The following is an 18,416-nucleotide window of genomic DNA, read 5'->3' as shown; positions in this document are numbered from 1 at the left end:
CCCCACTAATGATTCCTGCAGAGGCAGAGGACAGCTCACTAGCGTCCTCCAGTGTACCTAAAGCATACAACTCTCCTAACTTTATCAGCTTAGGAAAATTAAAAAAAAAGAGAGAGAGAAAAAAACCCCTTTCTAATCATCAGAACTCCTCCCTTGCAGTTTTAAATGAAGATTGCACATTGGACCCCTGTTAAGGTATTGCTCATGGAAGAAGATGCTGCCTGGCTGTGGCTGGAGACCTGCGGGCAGGGGCCTGGCCAGACACCCCCAGGGTTGTCTCTTGCTGCTCATGGGTTTCCTTTCCACTTCCCACTTCTAAAGGGGTTCTACACCATATTTGTGACAAAGTGGGCAAGCATCAGCAATAAAAACTGACACAGCTGCTATTACAGGACTAATTATTGGTTTATTAACACAAAAATTATGGAAGTTTTGCAGTTTAGGCACAATTTCAGAGCCCAGACTGGAATCAGTGTTTTCAACAAAACAGAGACCATTGAGTGCGAGAAGAGAGGCAGAGGTCTGCCACAGGCTGTCCCTGCGGCAGGAGAGGAGGGCTGACCTCTAGGCACCGAGGAAGGCGCTGATGACGGAGCAGGGCTGGGAACGGTCACGAATTTGGCCAGGACATGAGTGCGAAGGCAGGATTTGGTAAGGAGGAAGCTGGTGGGACCTGCAGATGTTCCCAGCCCTTACGGCAGGGCAAGGGGACAGCCAGCAAAGAGGCACGGCCATGCCCGGCTGCTGCGAGACTGGCGCTCGTGGAGCAGATGGCAATGGGTCGGTGCAATGCCATCCGGGCTACCTGGGCCCAGGCCAAAAAGGGCTTTCAGCTGGTGGAAGAAGCACAGAAATCAGGCATCCTCATCCCCAAATCCTGCCCTGCACCTTTTGCCCCAGAGAAACATTGTCCCGTCATCTGCTTGGTCCGTCCCTACAACAAAGGCAGGACGTTTTCCAGCATCAGCGGATTTTCTTTAGATACAGGTGAATCCCATTCTTGGAGCGAAGGATGATCTGAGGTATTTTGCAGGGAGGCTTGGTGGGGTCGGGTGAGAGCTCGAAGCGGAGCAGGGTCAAAGCCAGCGCCACCTTCATCTCGTTCATGGCAAACTGCTGCCCGATGCAGTTCCTGGGGTAAAACAGAGCAGCTCAGCCACTCCACCTCGGTGCTGGGCACAGATAAACCCCCACGGCTGGATCCCAGCCCTCTCAAACCGGCACACAACCCTTCCCCTCTGCAGCTCTGGAGGCCCCAGGCAGTATTTTGGGTGGCAAAAGCAGGGACACGGGCCGAGCAGAGGGAATCTGGGGGAGCATCGGAGCTCCTGGATGTGTGTTCAATGAGCATGGAGAGGGAGGGGAGATGGGGAAGCCAAAGGAGAGGCCAGCAGAGCCGAGGTGGTGGGTCTCCAAGCAGGAGGGTCTGCAATGTGTTTGCCTTGGCGGGGTGAGCACAGGGCGAAGGGAAGGATTGGGAGCAGGGGAGAAGGGGGAATCAAAGGGCAGGGGGGTGAGATGGGGTCTCTGCACCGAGGAGAGGAGGAGAGCAGGTAAGCCCAGGATGCTGCAGGCTCCCCACATGATGCCAGCAGGATTCTCCACAGCTTTGGGACCCGGTTCCTGGTCCCCAGGAGTGGCCTGGAGATGTTTCCTTCCCATCTTGCCTGCTGGTATCAGAATCCCTCTGCAGCACAAATGCTTGTTATATGCTCCTGAACTGTTTAATGCTGCAGGACCAGGACTTCAGGCAGCAGTCTCTGAAAGCCCTCTGTGAGTGCTTCCCTGATAGCAATTATAACAGCAGCACACATTTCTAGGGCTGAGCAGTTTCCAGGGATGCATGTTTTCTCTCCACACTACTCCTTCAGTATTCAATACACTTTACCTCATTCCAGCAGAAAAAGGCAGAAAGGCATGAGAGTGTCTGCCAGAGATGTTCTCTGGGGAAAACCGCAAAGGGTCAAACACCTGGAAATGAAGAATATGCAGCAAGAAAAAGCAACTAGTCAAGGAACACAGTACTGACCAGTATCTTCAGAAACGTGACACCCCATAATTTCCGAACAACCCCATTGGAGAGAGAATTCATTCTGAGATGGACTGAAACTCATACACCAAACTCCCTTGCTTTCCACCGAGCCTGGCAATGGTGTTGCCAAGATAAACCAGACATAGATACAATGAAAACCAGAGAGCCAGGTTTCAATCCTCCACCTGTAGGCTGAGCAAAAAATCATCTTTCTGCCTGGTAATACAACAAGCTCTTCACAGCACGTTGTCTTACTGTTTGGGCAGCACCCAGCCCTAACGCTGCTCTCTGACTGCCCTGTGCCACCGCTGGCTGAGACTAACGCAAGGTGGTTGCTTCTCAGCATGATTCCCATGGGCAAAGATGTTTGGGAGAAAGTGGGGGCTCTGCTCTCCTGCTAACAGGTGAAGGGGACATTGGAAGAGGCACAGCATAAAGGGGAAAATTATTAGAAGGGCAAAAGAAAACTCACCAAAGGGTCCTTCCATACTGCAGGGTTTCTGTGAATGAGATAAATGCTTATCGCGGCAATGCTGCCTGTGAAGGAATCAAGGAGGAGAAAAGGGCTCAGTGACAAAGAAACTAAAGGGAAGGTGCAGCGTGCTCACACAAAGGTCTGTCTAAGTCATCACGGTCTTATCTGTCAACTGGCAACCAATGAGGGTTTTGTCACTGGCTTCAGAGAAAACTAAATATTTTCCATTTGTTTACTTGTAAGCAGGCAAAAGGTGGAAATGAGGAAGGCACCGGCACCATAGGCACATCGTCCCCACCCTGACGCTGCCCGCTTGTGTGCCAAATCAGAGAAGGAATAGAGGAGCACAGGGCAATTCCCATGCCGCAAGTCAGGATGGGACTGGTCCCCATCCCCCTGTGCCTGCAGTTTGCCAAAATGGGTGAACCACGAGTTTGTGCTTGGCCAGGATGACAAGGGGCTTTTGGCACTGGCACGGCTGCCCTATAGTGGTGGTGGCAGGAAGGATGTCACCGGGATGCCACCACCCAGCCCAGACCTCAGTCTATCAATGAACGTCTGTGAATGTCCTCTCCGAACGTCTGTGCCAGCAAGGAGCAGGTCACAGAGGCAGGGCTGCCGCCTTTGCTCCGCGGCAGGCGGCGAGATGTCCAAGAGCACAATTTTGTGAAGGAAGACTGGGATTTACAGACCTTCTGGCAAGGTGCGTCCATCGGGGAAGGTGATGGGTTTGCTGAGCTGCCGGGACACGCCGGGCACCGGTGGGTAAAGGCGAAGGCTCTCCCTGATGCACATGGTGCTGTAAGTCATCCTGCCCAGGTCCTCCCTGCCGGGACAGAGGCAGGCTGAGCTCCCCGCTCCCCCCGCTGCCCCGTGCCGCGAGGCCCCTTGTCCCACAGCCGTCATCCCCCTGGGCAGACCCCCTTGCAACAGATGGGGCGTACGGAGGGACCCGCAACCTCCAACCACAGGCTGCTGCAGCCTGGGGTCCCCAAGGCTGAACAACCTTAACAACCTCTGAACAAGCTCAAGTGCAAAGTGACAGCAAAAGGTGAAAAGCCACGACTGCAACGTCTTGTGGCGAGAAAACAGGACAGAGCAAAGGGCGATGTTGGTGGCCCAGGTCTTGGCATGGCATCCAGCATGTCCCTCCTGGTCTGGCCCTTTTCTTGTGCCTGCCCTGGTAAGAAGGGCAAGGAGGCAGATTTAGCTGAAGGATGCAGTATCTGCTCCATCCTATGAAGTCCCTGTGCACACAGCAACCTTTAGCAGCCCAGCTTTCGAGCCCTGAAGACATTTGCCCGCTTAGAAATGACAGCGATGGGAGAAAAGTTACCAGCTGAGGAAATGTGCAACCTTACCACTGAAGTGTCTCCCGGTGCCCCAGGATCCCCTGGATCTCCTCCCGGCACCGTGCCTGGTGCTCAGGGTGTGATGCCAGGCAGTACAAGAGCCAGGAGATCCCGCTGGCTGTCGTATCATGGCCCTCAAACATGAACGTGTCCACCTCAGCACGCAGGTCCTCATCGGACAGTCCAGCTCCGTTCTCATCCTAACAGTCCAGAGACACTTTCAGTGGCCCATACATATATAAATAATATATAATATATATAAAAAGTATAATGTAGATAATATAGATAATACAGATAATATAGATTTTATATATATACATATATAAGCGGCCCTTATATTTATATATAAAATATAATATCCCAGAAGGGACCATTACATTCTTTCAGCTATTGCAAAGGGAGGTGGTGATGCCCCTGGGATATGTATAAACAAAATCAATCTCTGTTTAGAGTGAATTCAGGGGCCCTTTTCCTTCACTTATAAATCCCTTTATCCCCTCCATATTAAACCACCAATCCCTCTGCGTGTTGTATTCCCCAACAGGTGCTACCAACATTTCAGTGATGGAAAATTGGACCTCCTTGGCTCCTCCTCAACTGGGCAGGACTGGGCTAATTTATTTTAATGGCTTGTGCAGTTCTGAGGGTCTCTGGTGGTTTGTGGCACCCCTGCAAAGACTGACGGGCTTTTGCACCCTGCTGCCCCGCCGCACACCCACTCCTCACCACTCACTTTGGCACACAGCAGAATGTCCAAGAAGTCCAAATGTCTCTTCTTCTGGATCTTTTCAAATTCCTGTTCATCTTTAAGGGACTCCTTTCGCTCATGGATCACCTTGTCTGGGAAAGAAAGAGTTAAAGGTTCAGCAGGGCAGGAGATGCTGAGCTGCAAAATCGCCCTGTGAATGCAAAGCTCACCCAAGGGGGTGACCATCACTCCGTCCATGATGCATTTGCCACGTATGCTTCTGCATCCCAGGCAGTTTGGCTTTTTCAGCAGCACAGCGACAAATGCCGTGCACATTGCCATCCTTTTCTGCAAACTTCTTTGTCCACCACAGGCTCCTCAGCCTATTTTACCCACCCCTCCTGCATTAAAATCACACCTGGCCTGGAAAGGAAAATCATTCCTTGCATCGGTGTTGCTTGCAGTGCCCATGCCTTGTCTCACCAGTCTCAGCTCATTTAACAGGAGCGTTCCCAGAGGGAAATTCCTCCGTTAGTCCAGTTTAATAATCCCGGAGCTGTGAGACCCCCTTGCTTCATGCCTAGATTGGACCACCGCTGCAAGGTGATGCTCTGCTTGGATCCCGGCTCCGATCCTCCGGGCAGGATCACTGCATGGGCAAGGAGGTAACTCGACTGCCTCTGGTCAGCCAGCACCCAACCTGCTCAAAGGCTTTGGGAGAAGACGAAGGCAGGGAATACCTGTGTGGTCATGAGCGAGCTGGCAGACCTTCCTGAACCGATATCCGTGGGGGCTGAGCCAGTAAATGATGTCATTGTGGTAGGGGAAGATGCGGAGGCGCTGGTGCACCATGAGGCATAGGTCATAGACAGCCTGGATGTAGGTGTTTTTCCTGGGGAGAGGGGAACGGTGGAAGTTTGTACATTTGGGAGCATCATGACAAGCAATTTGCCCGCTTCCCTTCGGAGCTGTGAACTTTCTGCCAGGGTCTGGGGCAGCCAGCACTGACCTGTTGGTCTGGCAGTTGCTGTGACAACTGAAGGCACATTTCATGATGCTATCGAGAGTCATCAAGCTGACGTGCTCAAAGAGTTCCACTGGTTTCCCGTCTGTGATCAGTTGCTCCCATTTATCCTAGGACACAAAGCAGACAGAAATGAGAACGTAAGGGACAGTTCTGCGTGAACTACATTCACTTTCTGGTTAACGAGTGCTCACCTAGGGATACATCCCAGAGAAATGGAAAAAAGAAGAGGATCTCTTAGTTGCCATCAAAATCCCAGAGGAGGGAAGCCAAGAGGGGGATTATTAATACAAGATTTGCCTCAGGCAGCTGCTACTCTTGAATCCAGGCAGTGGTGAGCCCTGGTACACCCTACCCTAGGGCAAAGGCAACAAGGCACCCCGGAGGAGCCCAGGATGGGCACATTGCTGGGTGATGGGGTGTGTTACCAAAGTATTTCTTAGGGTGCAGTGTGTTTCCCGCACAAGAGCAGCATATGTTGGTATGGGGCTTTGTAGGGGTCGGCGTTCAGAAGATCTCGCGTTGTCACGGAAAGTTAGAGGGGTAGTCGCAGCCTTGTGATGTACCTGTAACCCCACCTCCCCTTGTTAGTATAAAAGGAATTAACTGCGCAATAAAAGGGGGAAGTTGGCGCTCACACTGTGTGTGTTATCTGTCTCTTTCCCTGGTCCGGGCCGACCAGTGATCTAAGCGTGGCACCTTGATATGTAGCGAATGCTACAGGGCTTCACCAAGTCTGTGTTTTTCTATCTCTCTCTCACAAGCACATGTGACTTTGGTGCCTTTGGTGTCTCAGATCCAAGCTTCCATCTCACGATCTCTCTCCCACTGTGTTTTTCCAGCATATAATATAGGAGCTCTTGCTCAACTTTTCCCATAGGGGATCCCTAGAGAAACTGTAAATAGTGTCTCTTGCCTGGCAGACATGAAATGATGTTGAATCCCCTGTCCCTTCATGGCTGTAAGGAACCAGTGGACTCAAAAGCTGAGAAAGGGAGGAGATGGAGGAGCACAGTCACATCTGAGCTCCCACAGCATGAAACCAGGTTATATGGACAGACTTATGTCCTTAGCACATACAACGATTGCCACCTGGTGGCATGGGCTCCCACAATAGGCACTTTGCATTGTCTGCGGGGAATTATAAAGTGCCAGGCACTAGTGTGCATTGCAAAAGCTCTCCTGGCTCTTCAGCCCCCGGCTCCTGGCCGTTCCCTTGGCTGGTAGGAAGGAGGACAGCCAGGATCCATGTGGACCTGCTGGGGAGATTGGATGAAGGGAGGCAAAGGAGGAGGAATACTTCTGGCACCCAGACACCTCCTGGTCCATGTGCATAAAGGCTGGTGCCCCTCACCTGTAATTCACACTGGTTTCCATCACACCCGGCACTGATGGATGGGAGAATAGTGCAGTTTCACTGTGTATTAGGCAAGGCAGAGATTGCAATCCAGTCATGGGTGTGTTGATAGCAAATGATACCTTTTAACTTTAGGTCACAGTATAGCTCTGTTCCAACCTTTATATTTTGGGGATTTATTATGGACCTTCATTTACTTCAATTCTTCATTTACAAAAACACCCTATGAGAAGTTGCAGTTGGGATTGAGATTTGGGGACGGCACTAACATTAATTCTCCAACCTTAGCCACAGAGCCCAAAGCAGCACCAGAGACATAGTCCCCACAGGGAGGCTCAACCTGCTGGTTCCGTCCAGACCACAGGCAGGGATTTGTGGTGGCTCAGAAACCTTGACTGCCACAGCCTATCCTTACAATTACCAGGTTGTGAATAAGGGCACTGCAAGGAAACCCTGCTCCAGCATTTACCTACTAAACAGTCAGGATCAGGGAAAAGAAAACAGGGCAGAGAGAGGAGCATCAGGTACGAGTCCTACCAGCATCACGTTAGTAGACTCTGCCATCAGGGCCACGTACGGTTTCAAGATGTCGTAATGAAACCCTGGAGTCAGGAGTTTTCGATGTTGGTGCCATTTTGGCCCGTGTAAGATCAGCAACCCGTTCCCTGGGGAAACACAGTCAAGGCATGTTTTGCTTGGCACAAGCAGGCTGTTTTCACCTGCCTGCAGACACAGCCTCTGCCTACAAGGAGCACGATTAAATCTGCTGAGCTGCTACGAGAGAGCATTTCCAAATGTTGCTGTCAGCTCCAGGGTTCCCAGGGCTGAGCAGAGCCCTGCTCACCGAAACAACACAGTGCTGCCTCCGAAAAGAAACAGCAACACTGCTGGAGCCGAGAAGTTCAGAGCAGCAGATGCATTTTTCACCAGTCCTCCACTGAATCTGAACTTCTCCCATCACCACCCTTTGTTAACTACGGACATGTAAGTGGTTCTCATTTGTACGTATGACTATGTCTGAACCTTCTATCCTCGAATCACAAAAAATAGCATTATTTTAGCACCTTTTTCAATAAACATAAATATTTCAGGAAGCCTTAAGCTATAACTGCATCAAGGAACAAGCACAACGCTGTTCATTCATAGCATGTTCTTGACTAACTTCAGAATCATTCCTGGTAGGCAAAGACCTGGGAATACATACCGATCCATGGGACAAGGTGTTTATAGCTGATGTTGTCCTTGGGATCTGTAAAAAAATCATCAAGAAAGAGAAAACAAAATGGTAAATGTTTCAGTAGCATCAACCCACTGGTTTGCACATGAAAGCTCCCTCTGGGCTCTCACTCTTGATTGGGTATGAAGCCAAATTGGTGGCATCCCTGCAGAATTAATCAGTATTTCACAACAAAATAATACTGTTTGGCCCAGCTGCAAGAAACACGTATAAAAGCAGATGCCCAGACTGGAATAAAGAAGAATACTGGTAGTCCAAAGTCTATGCTGTGTGATAAATTATTAACCCTCCCAGACAGAACTGTTTAATACCTTTCTCTCTGGATGCACTAAAGATATGGCTCCGCAGTAGGAGCCAGGGGTCTGAGTCAAGAAAAAAGCTTCCAGCTGTCTTCTCCTTGCTGGGGTCAGGCACTGAGAAGATAACTTTTAAAGGAACACTTGAGGAAATTTGATTTGCCAGATTTGGAGGGGCCCCAGCCACCTCCACAGCCCTGTGCCTGAAGCACCAAGGGCATGGCATGAAGGAGGGATATCGCTCCATGCCTTTAGGTGATTTCTGCAAGACAACCTCTCTGCAAAATCCTGCCTTGCTATGAATTTTTAGGCTGGCATGGGAAATCTGCAGGCTATGGTTGTTGCTCCACAGCTGAAGGCATCATCTTCTCACCTCCTCTGGCCAACAGAGCCTTGGCATAGTCGGGATCGGTGACAACCAGGAATGCTAAGAAACTCCCGAACCAGAGAGGATGAGCGTATTGGTACTTCTGTGCCCAGATCTCCACCTTGTCCAGCACCTCTTCCTCCTTGAGAAACTGTAGTTGTGGGGAAGTAAAAAGAGAAAGAATACTTAGATTCAGATGAAAAAATAAATACTCTCCCAAACTGTAGGGTTCAATTATATGGAACTTAGTTATCGGGCCTGAAAGTAGCTCATGGTCACAAGAGTGTTCCAGACGCCTTTAGAAGGCTTTGAACAGACTAAACAAGATAGAAGAAGAAAGATCCCAATTAGAAAAACACAGGTGCGCATTCCACGATAAAGGGAACTTGGCACAAACAACCTCAATTCAAGGACTTATCTCAACCAATTGGACTAAGACAAGTCTTGCATGCTCTAATTAATACGGCCAATTATGTCCTATGTTTATGTGCGTGTATAACTAACCTTTTCTTACATCTGTGCGCGTGGACAGTACCGATGTAACCAATCACCGTTTATGCTTGTGCGCGTGGACACCAAATGCTTGCATGCAGCAACCAATTAGAATTTCTAAACAACTTATAGAATTGTATAAAAATGATCGGCTAAGCTCAATAAAGGACTACTACTTTGATCATCATATTGGTGTTCCATCATCCGGACCCCAGATGGATTAACCCTAAACCCTACATTTGGGGACCCCGACGTGATCTGAAGAGGAACAAGAGGCAACGCTACTGAAAAGACGAGGAACCGCCGCGGACCACGGTGGCTGGAAAGACGGCGCCGGACACTGCTCGAAAGAAGCAGGACCTCACTGCTCGAAAGAAGCAGGACTTCACTGCTCGGAAGAAGCAGGACTTCACTGCTCGGGAGAAGCAGGACTTCACTGCTCGGGAGAGGCAGGTAAAATAGTGAGCTTATGGTGAAAAAAGGGGCGGCATGGGTATCGCAGCATCTGCAAAAGAAAAGGCAGCCATAAAGACATTTATTAGGCTGGCTGAAGAAACAAAAATAGATATTAAAAAGGATCAGTTAGAGGCCTTGTTACAGTGGGGCCAAAAAAGGGGACTTTTTAAGGACTCTGAGGCTCTCTTTTCATTGTCTGTTTGGGAGAAGTTAGGAAAAAAAATATGGGACTCTATACAAGAAGGGAATAAAATACCTACACGTCTGGTAGCGCATTGGAAAAAGTGTCTCAAAGTGATGCAGCAAATAACGTCAGAAACTGCTGCTAAGGATGCACTAAAACGTGCTGTAGCGACAGAAATTCAAATCATTAATGCTCCTGCTCCGCTACCGTATCGTTCGGAGGCAGAGACAGTACGCGAAACGCAGGACCCCCCCCTGCTGCCAACGGTGCCGCCGTTAGAGGAACAGAAAACACTGATTGCGGCTTTTCCTGTAGAGGAGTTGAATTTTTGGGGAAAGGGAACTAACGCTGATATCCCCATGGCCCCGCTTACACCTGAGGAACAGGGGGTGATAAATCCTTTGCCGAAAGAGACAAGTCAGCTGCCGTTACGAGCGGAAGACATTCCCCTGCCTATGGACGCTGATGATTGGGGGGCCCAACCGGACTTAGAAAATACTGAGGAAGCTCAAAACCAGCTACGTACTGATTCTAATAATGTAAACAAGGACTTGGCTACTTTAATAATAGATCAAAAAGAGACAATGTTAGAATTGTTGGCGGAAATGCAGAAAGAGAGACTTTTTGGAGCTTGTCCGCGTGCTCCTGTGCCCTTGACTTCTGCTCCACTCCCTGGGACTGCCGATATTAATCAGCCATCTGACAGCTCCCAAGCCTCCCTAACCGTACAATTAAAGGAAACCCTACAGGATCAGGGAGTGAGTAAAAACCCACCTACGAGAAAACAGCCCCCAGATACCACCGTTCAACACGAACAAATTATACCTAGCATATACCCTGATTCAAATAATGCAAACGAGGATTTGGCTACTATAATACAAGGACGAGAGAAAGCTAAAATACATGCTGACGCTCACGCTGCAGCACTCGCGGTAGCTCTACAACCGATAGTGCGGCAGGGAAAAGGAGACTATGGCCCACACAAAGACCCCTTAGCGTGTTATCAGTGTGGTCAGCCAGGGCATTTGAGATGTGTGTGCCCTCAACGCATAGCAACGCAGCCTCGATCTATGCCAGAACTAACTAACAGCAGTCAGTCAAACTTTCCTGGGGTCTGTAACAAGTGCGACAAGTTCGGACACAAAGCCAGTGACTGTCGATCAAGGTTTAAAAAGGATGGAACACCGTTAACACTATATTCGGGTTTGCAAGTTGCGGAAGCCTCTGTTTGTCCACAAAAGCTGTCGCTACACAAAGACATACGAAATATACATGATGTGCAAAAATTTGTCGGAGACCTACAGTGGATCCGGCCTTATTGTGGTATCACAAATACAGACTTGCAGCCACTGCTGGACTTGTTACGGGGCAGCAATAGCTTAACTTCTGTACTACAACTAAATGTATCGGGACAGCAAGCCTTGACGGCAATTGAACAAAAAATTACATCATCTATGTCTGGCAGATATATCCCTGATTTACCCATAAATTTATATGTATATAACTCAGATAAGGAAGTTGCGGGAATTTTGGGTCAGTGGGATGAACGACAGAAACAAAACCCATTGGTAATACTAGAATGGATATTCTTGCCTGCTAGCATGTCAAAAACGGTAGTTACTAGAATTGAAGCTCTGAGAATGTGCATTCAAAAAGCAGGGGTGAGGGCGATACAAATTTCAGGGAAGCAAATGGACAAAATTATTTTACCTATGTCAGTTGATATTGTGAATAAGGCCATGATAAAAAGTGACTGTCTTGCAGTAGCTCTGCTGGACTTCAAGGGGGAAGTGGATAATCACTACCCCCCTCACCCATTATTTAAAACAATGTTAACAATGGAACCACGCTCTATTTGCAGCGAAAAGCCGCTGGAGGCTATTACCGTTTTTACTGATGCTAGCAGCAGAATGGGTAAAGCGGGATTTGTGTATCTTCAGGATGGATCCTGGAAATCTGAAGTCATTCCAGTTTTACAGCAATGGCAGGGACCTTGCAAATTATTTACTTGGGGAAGAGGGTATGCTTGTGTTTCCACAGGTAACGAACAGCCCCATTGGATACCGGCGAAATGGGTCAAGCCGTGGATTGAGCGACCAGATGACGCAAACAACTCAGAAGATCGAGAGCAAGAGGCAGCGGAGACATCAGCAGGTCCCAAAGCCCTAGACAGACCGACTGGACAAATCACGACAGAGACCGGCAGTCAATGCAGAAATTAAGAATGCGTGTGAAAAATGTGGAGTATGATACCGACTTTAGATATGTATCTTAGTGTGAGTGGGTAGAAAGGATAGTAAAAAAAAAACAAACAAAAAAAAAACAAAAAAAAAATGTTTTTTTATTTTATTTTGTGTATAACTATTCTAATAGCATTTTAACTAACCAACTAACCTACTAACCTGTAACTGATCGTATTGAGAATAAGCAGTTTAGAGTTATTATAGCATATATATATATATATACAATTTAATCTTCACCAGCACTCGGTGGACCTTTACTCTTCAGAGCCGGGTGTGGCAGTGGTTTTAGGATACCCCGATATATAGTCATTTATTCGTACAAAACAAAAACAAAAACAAAAACAAAAACAACAAAAAAAAAAACCAGGAGAAAGACAGAGATTTAGTTAAAACTAAAATTGGAGATAAGGTCATTGCCTTAGTTAAAGATCTAGAAACAGAGCAATGGGAAAGTCCACCTCTTCCTTAATAACCTGGGGCGAGATTATGCTTGTGTTTTCACAGGTGCAAGCTCACAATGGACTTCCGTTCAATTTACACGATCATCATCATCCGGAGCATCACAGATGGTGCGGCGGCAATACGAATACCACCTCAGCCAAAAAGTAATGCGTAGGTCATCCTGGCTAACATAACAGATCAAAATTCTCAGTGCATTGCAACCGCATCACAAAGCCCATGAACAAATAGACAAGATGGCTATGACTCATGCAGCGCGCCTGGCCAGTGAGCGCAGGCGTCATGAGTTTCTAAATGAGGCGGCTTTTGGCACCCGCTGGCCACGTGTGCTAAAACCCGTTCCTCTGCAAATGTATAGATACCGGGATTTTCCGAAGAGCATCGGGTTGGTGTACGGTGAGGCCATCGTTGCCTCTGTGGGGACGCCCACGGAAAGCTGGCACCTACCAATTGCTGGGCTGAGTTCGCGGAGCAAAACCGCACAAGAATGTACAAGATGGTCCATCCTTGTGTGTTGCAATGTATTTACAAATTAATTGATGGATCAAGTAAGGCTGTGTTAATTGAAACAATAAACAATAAAAGAGGGGGAGATGTAGGGTTCAATTATATGGAACTTAGTTATCGGGCCTGAAAGTAGCTCATGGTCACAAGAGTGTTCCAGACGCCTTTAGAAGGCTTTGAACAGACTAAACAAGATAGAAGAAGAAAGATCCCAATTAGAAAAACACAGGTGCGCATTCCACGATAAAGGGAACTTGGCACAAACAACCTCAATTCAAGGACTTATCTCGACCAATTGGACTAAGACAAGTCTTGCATGCTCTAATTAATACGGCCAATTATGTCCTATGTTTATGTGCGTGTATAACTAACCTTTTCTTACATCTGTGCGCGTGGACAGTACCGATGTAACCAATCACCGTTTATGCTTGTGCGCGTGGACACCAAATGCTTGCATGCAGCAACCAATTAGAATTTCTAAACAACTTATAGAATTGTATAAAAATGATCGGCTAAGCTCAATAAAGGACTACTACTTTGATCATCATATTGGTGTTCCATCATCCGGACCCCAGATGGATTAACCCTAAACCCTACACCAAACCACTGTCTTAAAAAGCTCAAGGTCTTTCTGTATCACAAAACCAAGTAATGGCAAACAAATTGCTGGCCTCCTGGGTTTGCAGAGCATCAGAAGTAGAGATGCTTGTTACTTTTAAACCTCATATAAAATAATTCTTCCTTATCAATTGACCCTAACCACGGGGAACGACCTTAGGGCAGTGGTGGTGCCTATCAGTGCACATATGTTTTCTGCTCTTTTTCCATGGCCACCCCAAAGAAGACACAGATTTGCCCAGACAGCCTCTGCATTTTGTGATGTGCAAATACGTCCTCACTTGCATGTGGCTGAGCAATTAGCACCTGCAGTCATGAGAAAATACAGCAGCACTTTTACAGCAGTCCACGGCATCACTGCTGTGTCTGTCCCAGTGCAATGATGCCTCCTGACCGGGAAACCTGGGCCACAGCTTCTTCCAGCCATTTAGCTGGAGAAGGCCAGTGTCCACGTAAAATTCAACAGAATGAGTCCACAGTCACCAACGGAGTTTACAGTGGAGGGGACAGTGGTTAATAACATCAGATTAAGATTTCCTTGATTTCCAGGAATTTAATTTAGTAGGTGATGAAGGGCTGGTGCTCCCAGAAAGATTCATCTCCGGTCCTTGGAAGCTGCATGCTGAGGAATAACGTGAGCATCAGCGTTTGTATTGGCAGCACTGGCAGGTTCACTCTTCAAAAGTGATCACCATTTTATTGCTTTTTCAGTCAGTGTTGTTGTATATTAAACAGGCAATAGCCAGAGAACAAGTGGAAAGATCAGTGGAAAATTCCAAAGTCACAAGCAGAGAAAAAAAGGTCATGGAGACAAAACCATGTAAGAATTCTCTTTTCTTTGAACAGAAACTACTCTGCCACAATATGCAGGGCAAAGGATTTTGGTGAGCTAGGGCTGACATAGCTGCTGCTTTGACTTGAAGCTTGAAGTTTAATTACATCTGGATACTGGCAGAGAAATCAGCCCCAAAGTCACCCCATTGACTGAGTCTAGTGAATATTTGCTCAATTGCTTCAGTGCTGAGTTATCTCAGCTCAGTTTTTAGTTTGGCTAGTGTTTCTCAACCCAGAAGATGGCTTCTACTCAAATAACGACACACGTCAGGTTTGTCTCGGAGGGGATGTTCAGGAACCATGGGGCGTCTGCCAGGGGACCACGTAGGCTGAGTTGGGGCAGGTCCAGGCTCCGTGCTCCACGGCTGAGCCCCCTTCCTTGTGAGCTGGGGGAGTCCCTGCAGCACGTCCCCCACGTCTCTCGCATTTGGCAGAATGACGAACTACATCCAGTTATCATTTATGATAGAAGGTTGTCGTTCAACTTCTTTTGCTCAAGTTCAAGATTTTGGACTTATTAAAGAGAACTATCAATTTATCTGGTTGCAGGGATCAAGTTTTGGGGTAAAAGGACGCAGCCCTCCCTAGCGCCCGCCCCTTTGGCAATGCCAGCAGAAGCAGGGCTTGGCAAGGCACCTTTGGTTGAGTGACACTTGAACACGCGAAAGTACCTTTGATAGGTCTGCTTGTGCCTCCTCCCATCACGAAATCACAGGAAGCATAAATGGAGGTAATTGGGAGATGCTGAGCAAGCCTCGCTGGCACAAGTCCTAACGCTAGAAGCCTTTGCATCCAACCTTGGTTTTGGAGTGCCAGCCTCAGTTTGTGCTCTCAAGAGCCATCCCTGCATTTGCAGAGGTTGGGATGGGTTTATTTGAGAGGAAAGGTTACCTCCAAGGTGAGTAACCTCCACCTGCTGTGCCCAGCACTCCTGGGGCAGAAGGTGTAAAATCTTGTGGGCTGCAGAGGAACAGGACCAGAAAGCTCCTGCTTCTCAACCAGGGCTTCAGCTACCAGGCTCTGCATGAAAGACCATCACTTCCACTTCTTCCTCCCTTGGGGGCTTGAAAAGAAAAGTATAACCCCCACTTGGATCTAAGGAAGAAAGGTAATAGCCTGATCTCACAGGGAAATGCAAGTTTTGAAATAGATCCAATGCTAAAAGCATCTGCGAAGAGGCACTTAAAGGCAATTCTAATGACTATGTGCCGATAACAAATGAAACAGAAAACACAGGAGCTGAAATCTGAGCACGAAGCTGCGCCCTGCTCCGTCAGAACCAGGCCAGCTCCCCTCCGCCAGCCACCCGCGCAGGGCAGATGCGGGCGAAGGGCTGCCGAGGGACCGAGAGCCCCCCTGCGCCCGCGGGGCAGCGACCCTGCTCTCCTCTGCTTCCCACCAACCGTGGCCATCGGAAGTCGGTTTGGCCACCTCGGGGCTGGCACTCTGGGTTTTAACTAAGTAGTGCTGCTGCAGTGAGAATGAACAGCTCTACACAACCTCTCCGGATATTTTAATGTAATTTCTACCGAGTGATTTGGATAAGCAGAGACTAATACGTAAGAATGCTTTAAAACAAAGTGATATATTGCCAGGAGACCCACCCAAAGCATGACAAAGCTATTTGAGATACTAAACTGACCTGAATCAAAACTGGCAATTAATCCCTTTAAACCAACAGAATAGGAAATGTCAGTGGTCTCCCTGAACACAGCTCTCAGGTCCTCCTCCGAGGTGGGTGTAAACTTTGTATTCAGCGTGTGCCCAGAGCAGTGCCAGTTTCCTCACTGGCTCAATGAACTGTTGGGCTCTGGGGAATTCAGCGGCATTTCATCAGCAAATGATTAAATTTGCAAAATGGGAATTCTTCAAAAAATACTGTCTGAGGTAAGAGTCTAGCCGTGAATAACCTAGCCACAATGGAAGCAAGCGATTGGCGCAAATGGTTAAATCCCATTCCGGGATAAAGAGTCACAACTGACAGAGGCAAACATACTTTATTTTACTGCAGTTTTAAAGTCTAACTGGCAGCATGACAAAGCCCTGAACTGGCCCATCTTCGTGCTTACGTTGCCAAAAGACAGCCTGTCCCGTCCAGCGCAGCAAAACTGGGGCTGGCGCGGCACAGAAACAAGCCCTAGGAGCTCCCCTCCCCGCCTTCCCAGCCACTTTTCAGGGTGCCAGTTATTTCATGTGCCACAGATTTGGCCAGGTCAGGGCATCGGCAGAGCCCAGGAGAGGTCAGGGCGATTTGAAACGGCCTTTAGCATGTATGGAAAAGCCTTTTCGCGTCAGGTAGTTCAGTTATTCCTCGTGAAGCTGCCAATGAGTGGTGCAAATCTGTTTGCCGAGGCAGCCACGCTGACCTGTTTGGGCAAGCGCGTACCTCGGGGAACAGGCACGCACGCCACGAGTGCACGGAACAGGTTATGTCCGCGGGTCTAGTTAGCCACGGCTTTAACGCAACCTTAAAACCATCTGTGGCCCCCGTGCCAGGTGCTATACCTGGGATGCGTTTTATGGCTTAAACCTGACTCGAAACGATCGGCGCCCTGTCTGGCTCGCCTGGCAAGGGGAAAGAAGGTGCCTCTGGGTGGTGGGAGCAGGGTGGGAGTGGGGTGCGTGGTGGGGACCGCTGCAGCGGCTTTCACAGCATCATCCCCCCCCCGGGGACTGGGAGAAGAAGCAATTCTCCCGGACCGTGGCGAGGAGTCCCACCAGCATCGCCCCCCTCTCCCACGCGGGGAAGCTGCTCCCCGCACTCCCACTCCCCCCCCGGGCAGCGCAGAGCCGTCTCTCGCCCTACCTCGTGGACGTGGCCGAAGAGCCAGTGGGTCGGGTGGCCGGGGAAGTCGGCCAGCGCCCTGAGCAGCTCCCGCCGCCGGTGGTAGAGCTGGATGGCCTTCAGCAACACGCAGGTCAGGCAGAAGACGGCGGCCAAGTGCAGCACCCGGGACACATCCACGCCCAGCCAGGAGACCTTCATCCCACCCGCGGCAGCTCCCGGCGAAGGCAGGGACCGCCCGCCCGGCTCGGGGGGACGCCGGTGTCACCGCCCGGGGCCGGCACCGGCCGTATCCAGCCAATGCGGGGAGGAGAGACAGGTCGGGGAGTTCGAGCGGCTGCCAAATCACGGCGGCGCTTGTTGGCGGGGCAGCATCCCGCGGGGCCTCGGGAAAACGCGCCCGGGAAAACGGGCTCGGAGCCCTTGGCGTTACCCCGCTGCTGCCGGCGGGGGACGGGGGCTGAGGAGGGAGGGAGGGAAGGGGCCGGCGGGCTGAGCGGGGACCCTTCCCCGGCAACCCAGCGGGGGGCTGCCCCGGCACAGCTCCCGGGGGGTGTTCGCCCCCCCCCCCCCCCCCCCAAACGCCGGCTGCTGGGCTGTGCGCTGTCACCGGGGGAAACCGGCAAAGGCCGGGCGCGATCGGGGCTTTTAGGGAAGGAAAAAGCAAACGAACAAAAAGAGTCTGGCTGAGTGAGGGTGCGTAACAACCATCCCACCGGGCGCGGAGAGCCGGCATTTGGGAATATCGCTGCTTTGCATGGGGTTTTTGGGGGATTTGGCGCGGCTCTGTGGCAGGCAGAGGGCAGGCGGCTCGGGTTCTCTGCCACCGTTCTCGCCGGGAGCAAGGGCCTCCGCCGAGCCTGGTGGGCGAGGGGACGGAGAGTAACCGCGGCGGGGTGGGAGCACCGGCCGGGCCGCGCCGCTCCGCTCGGCCGCTTCTAGCCGCCCCCTTCACCACCCGTCCCACCCGCCGGGGGCGGGACTCGAACCCGCGGACCCTCCGCTCCTTTCCC

The 18,416-nt window shown here is 49.9% G+C and overlaps 1 protein-coding gene across 1 annotated transcript; it reads right to left on the bottom strand.

Moving 5' to 3' along the window:
* Window positions 1–393: 393 nt before the first annotated feature.
* CYP4B1 (cytochrome P450 family 4 subfamily B member 1) lies at window positions 394–18,387 on the bottom strand. The gene is made up of 12 exons (XM_075037048.1): window positions 17,425–18,387; window positions 8,835–8,979; window positions 8,133–8,177; window positions 7,466–7,593; window positions 5,557–5,681; window positions 5,288–5,439; window positions 4,593–4,699; window positions 3,869–4,059; window positions 3,200–3,333; window positions 2,505–2,569; window positions 1,889–1,971; window positions 394–1,132 (listed from the first exon to the last, which is right to left on the bottom strand). The coding sequence occupies exons 1-12, from the start codon at window positions 17,602–17,604 to the stop codon at window positions 964–966; spliced, it is 1,524 nt and encodes a 507-aa protein (XP_074893149.1). The 5' UTR covers window positions 17,605–18,387; the 3' UTR covers window positions 394–963.
* Window positions 18,388–18,416: the final 29 nt, after the last annotated feature.

This window comes from Buteo buteo, chromosome 10 (assembly GCF_964188355.1).
Source record: "Buteo buteo chromosome 10, bButBut1.hap1.1, whole genome shotgun sequence".
NCBI classification, from domain to species: Eukaryota; Metazoa; Chordata; class Aves; order Accipitriformes; family Accipitridae; genus Buteo; species Buteo buteo.
The sequence above is the reverse complement of the archived record's forward strand: the minus strand, read 5'-3'. Positions and strand labels throughout refer to the sequence as shown.

Excerpts from the sequence above, each read along its gene's own strand:
- CYP4B1 (XM_075037048.1), bottom strand. The coding sequence starts at position 17,604 with ATGAAGGTCTCCTGGCTGGGCGTGGATGTGTCCCGGGTGCTGCACTTG. Across the intron at positions 4,700-5,287 it reads GCTCGCTCATGACCACACAG|ACAAGGTGATCCATGAGCGA; the intron begins GTATTCCCTGCC and ends TTTCTTTCCCAG. Across the intron at positions 1,133-1,888 it reads CCTTTTTCTGCTGGAATGAG|GAACTGCATCGGGCAGCAGT; the intron begins GTAAAGTGTATT and ends GTTTTACCCCAG.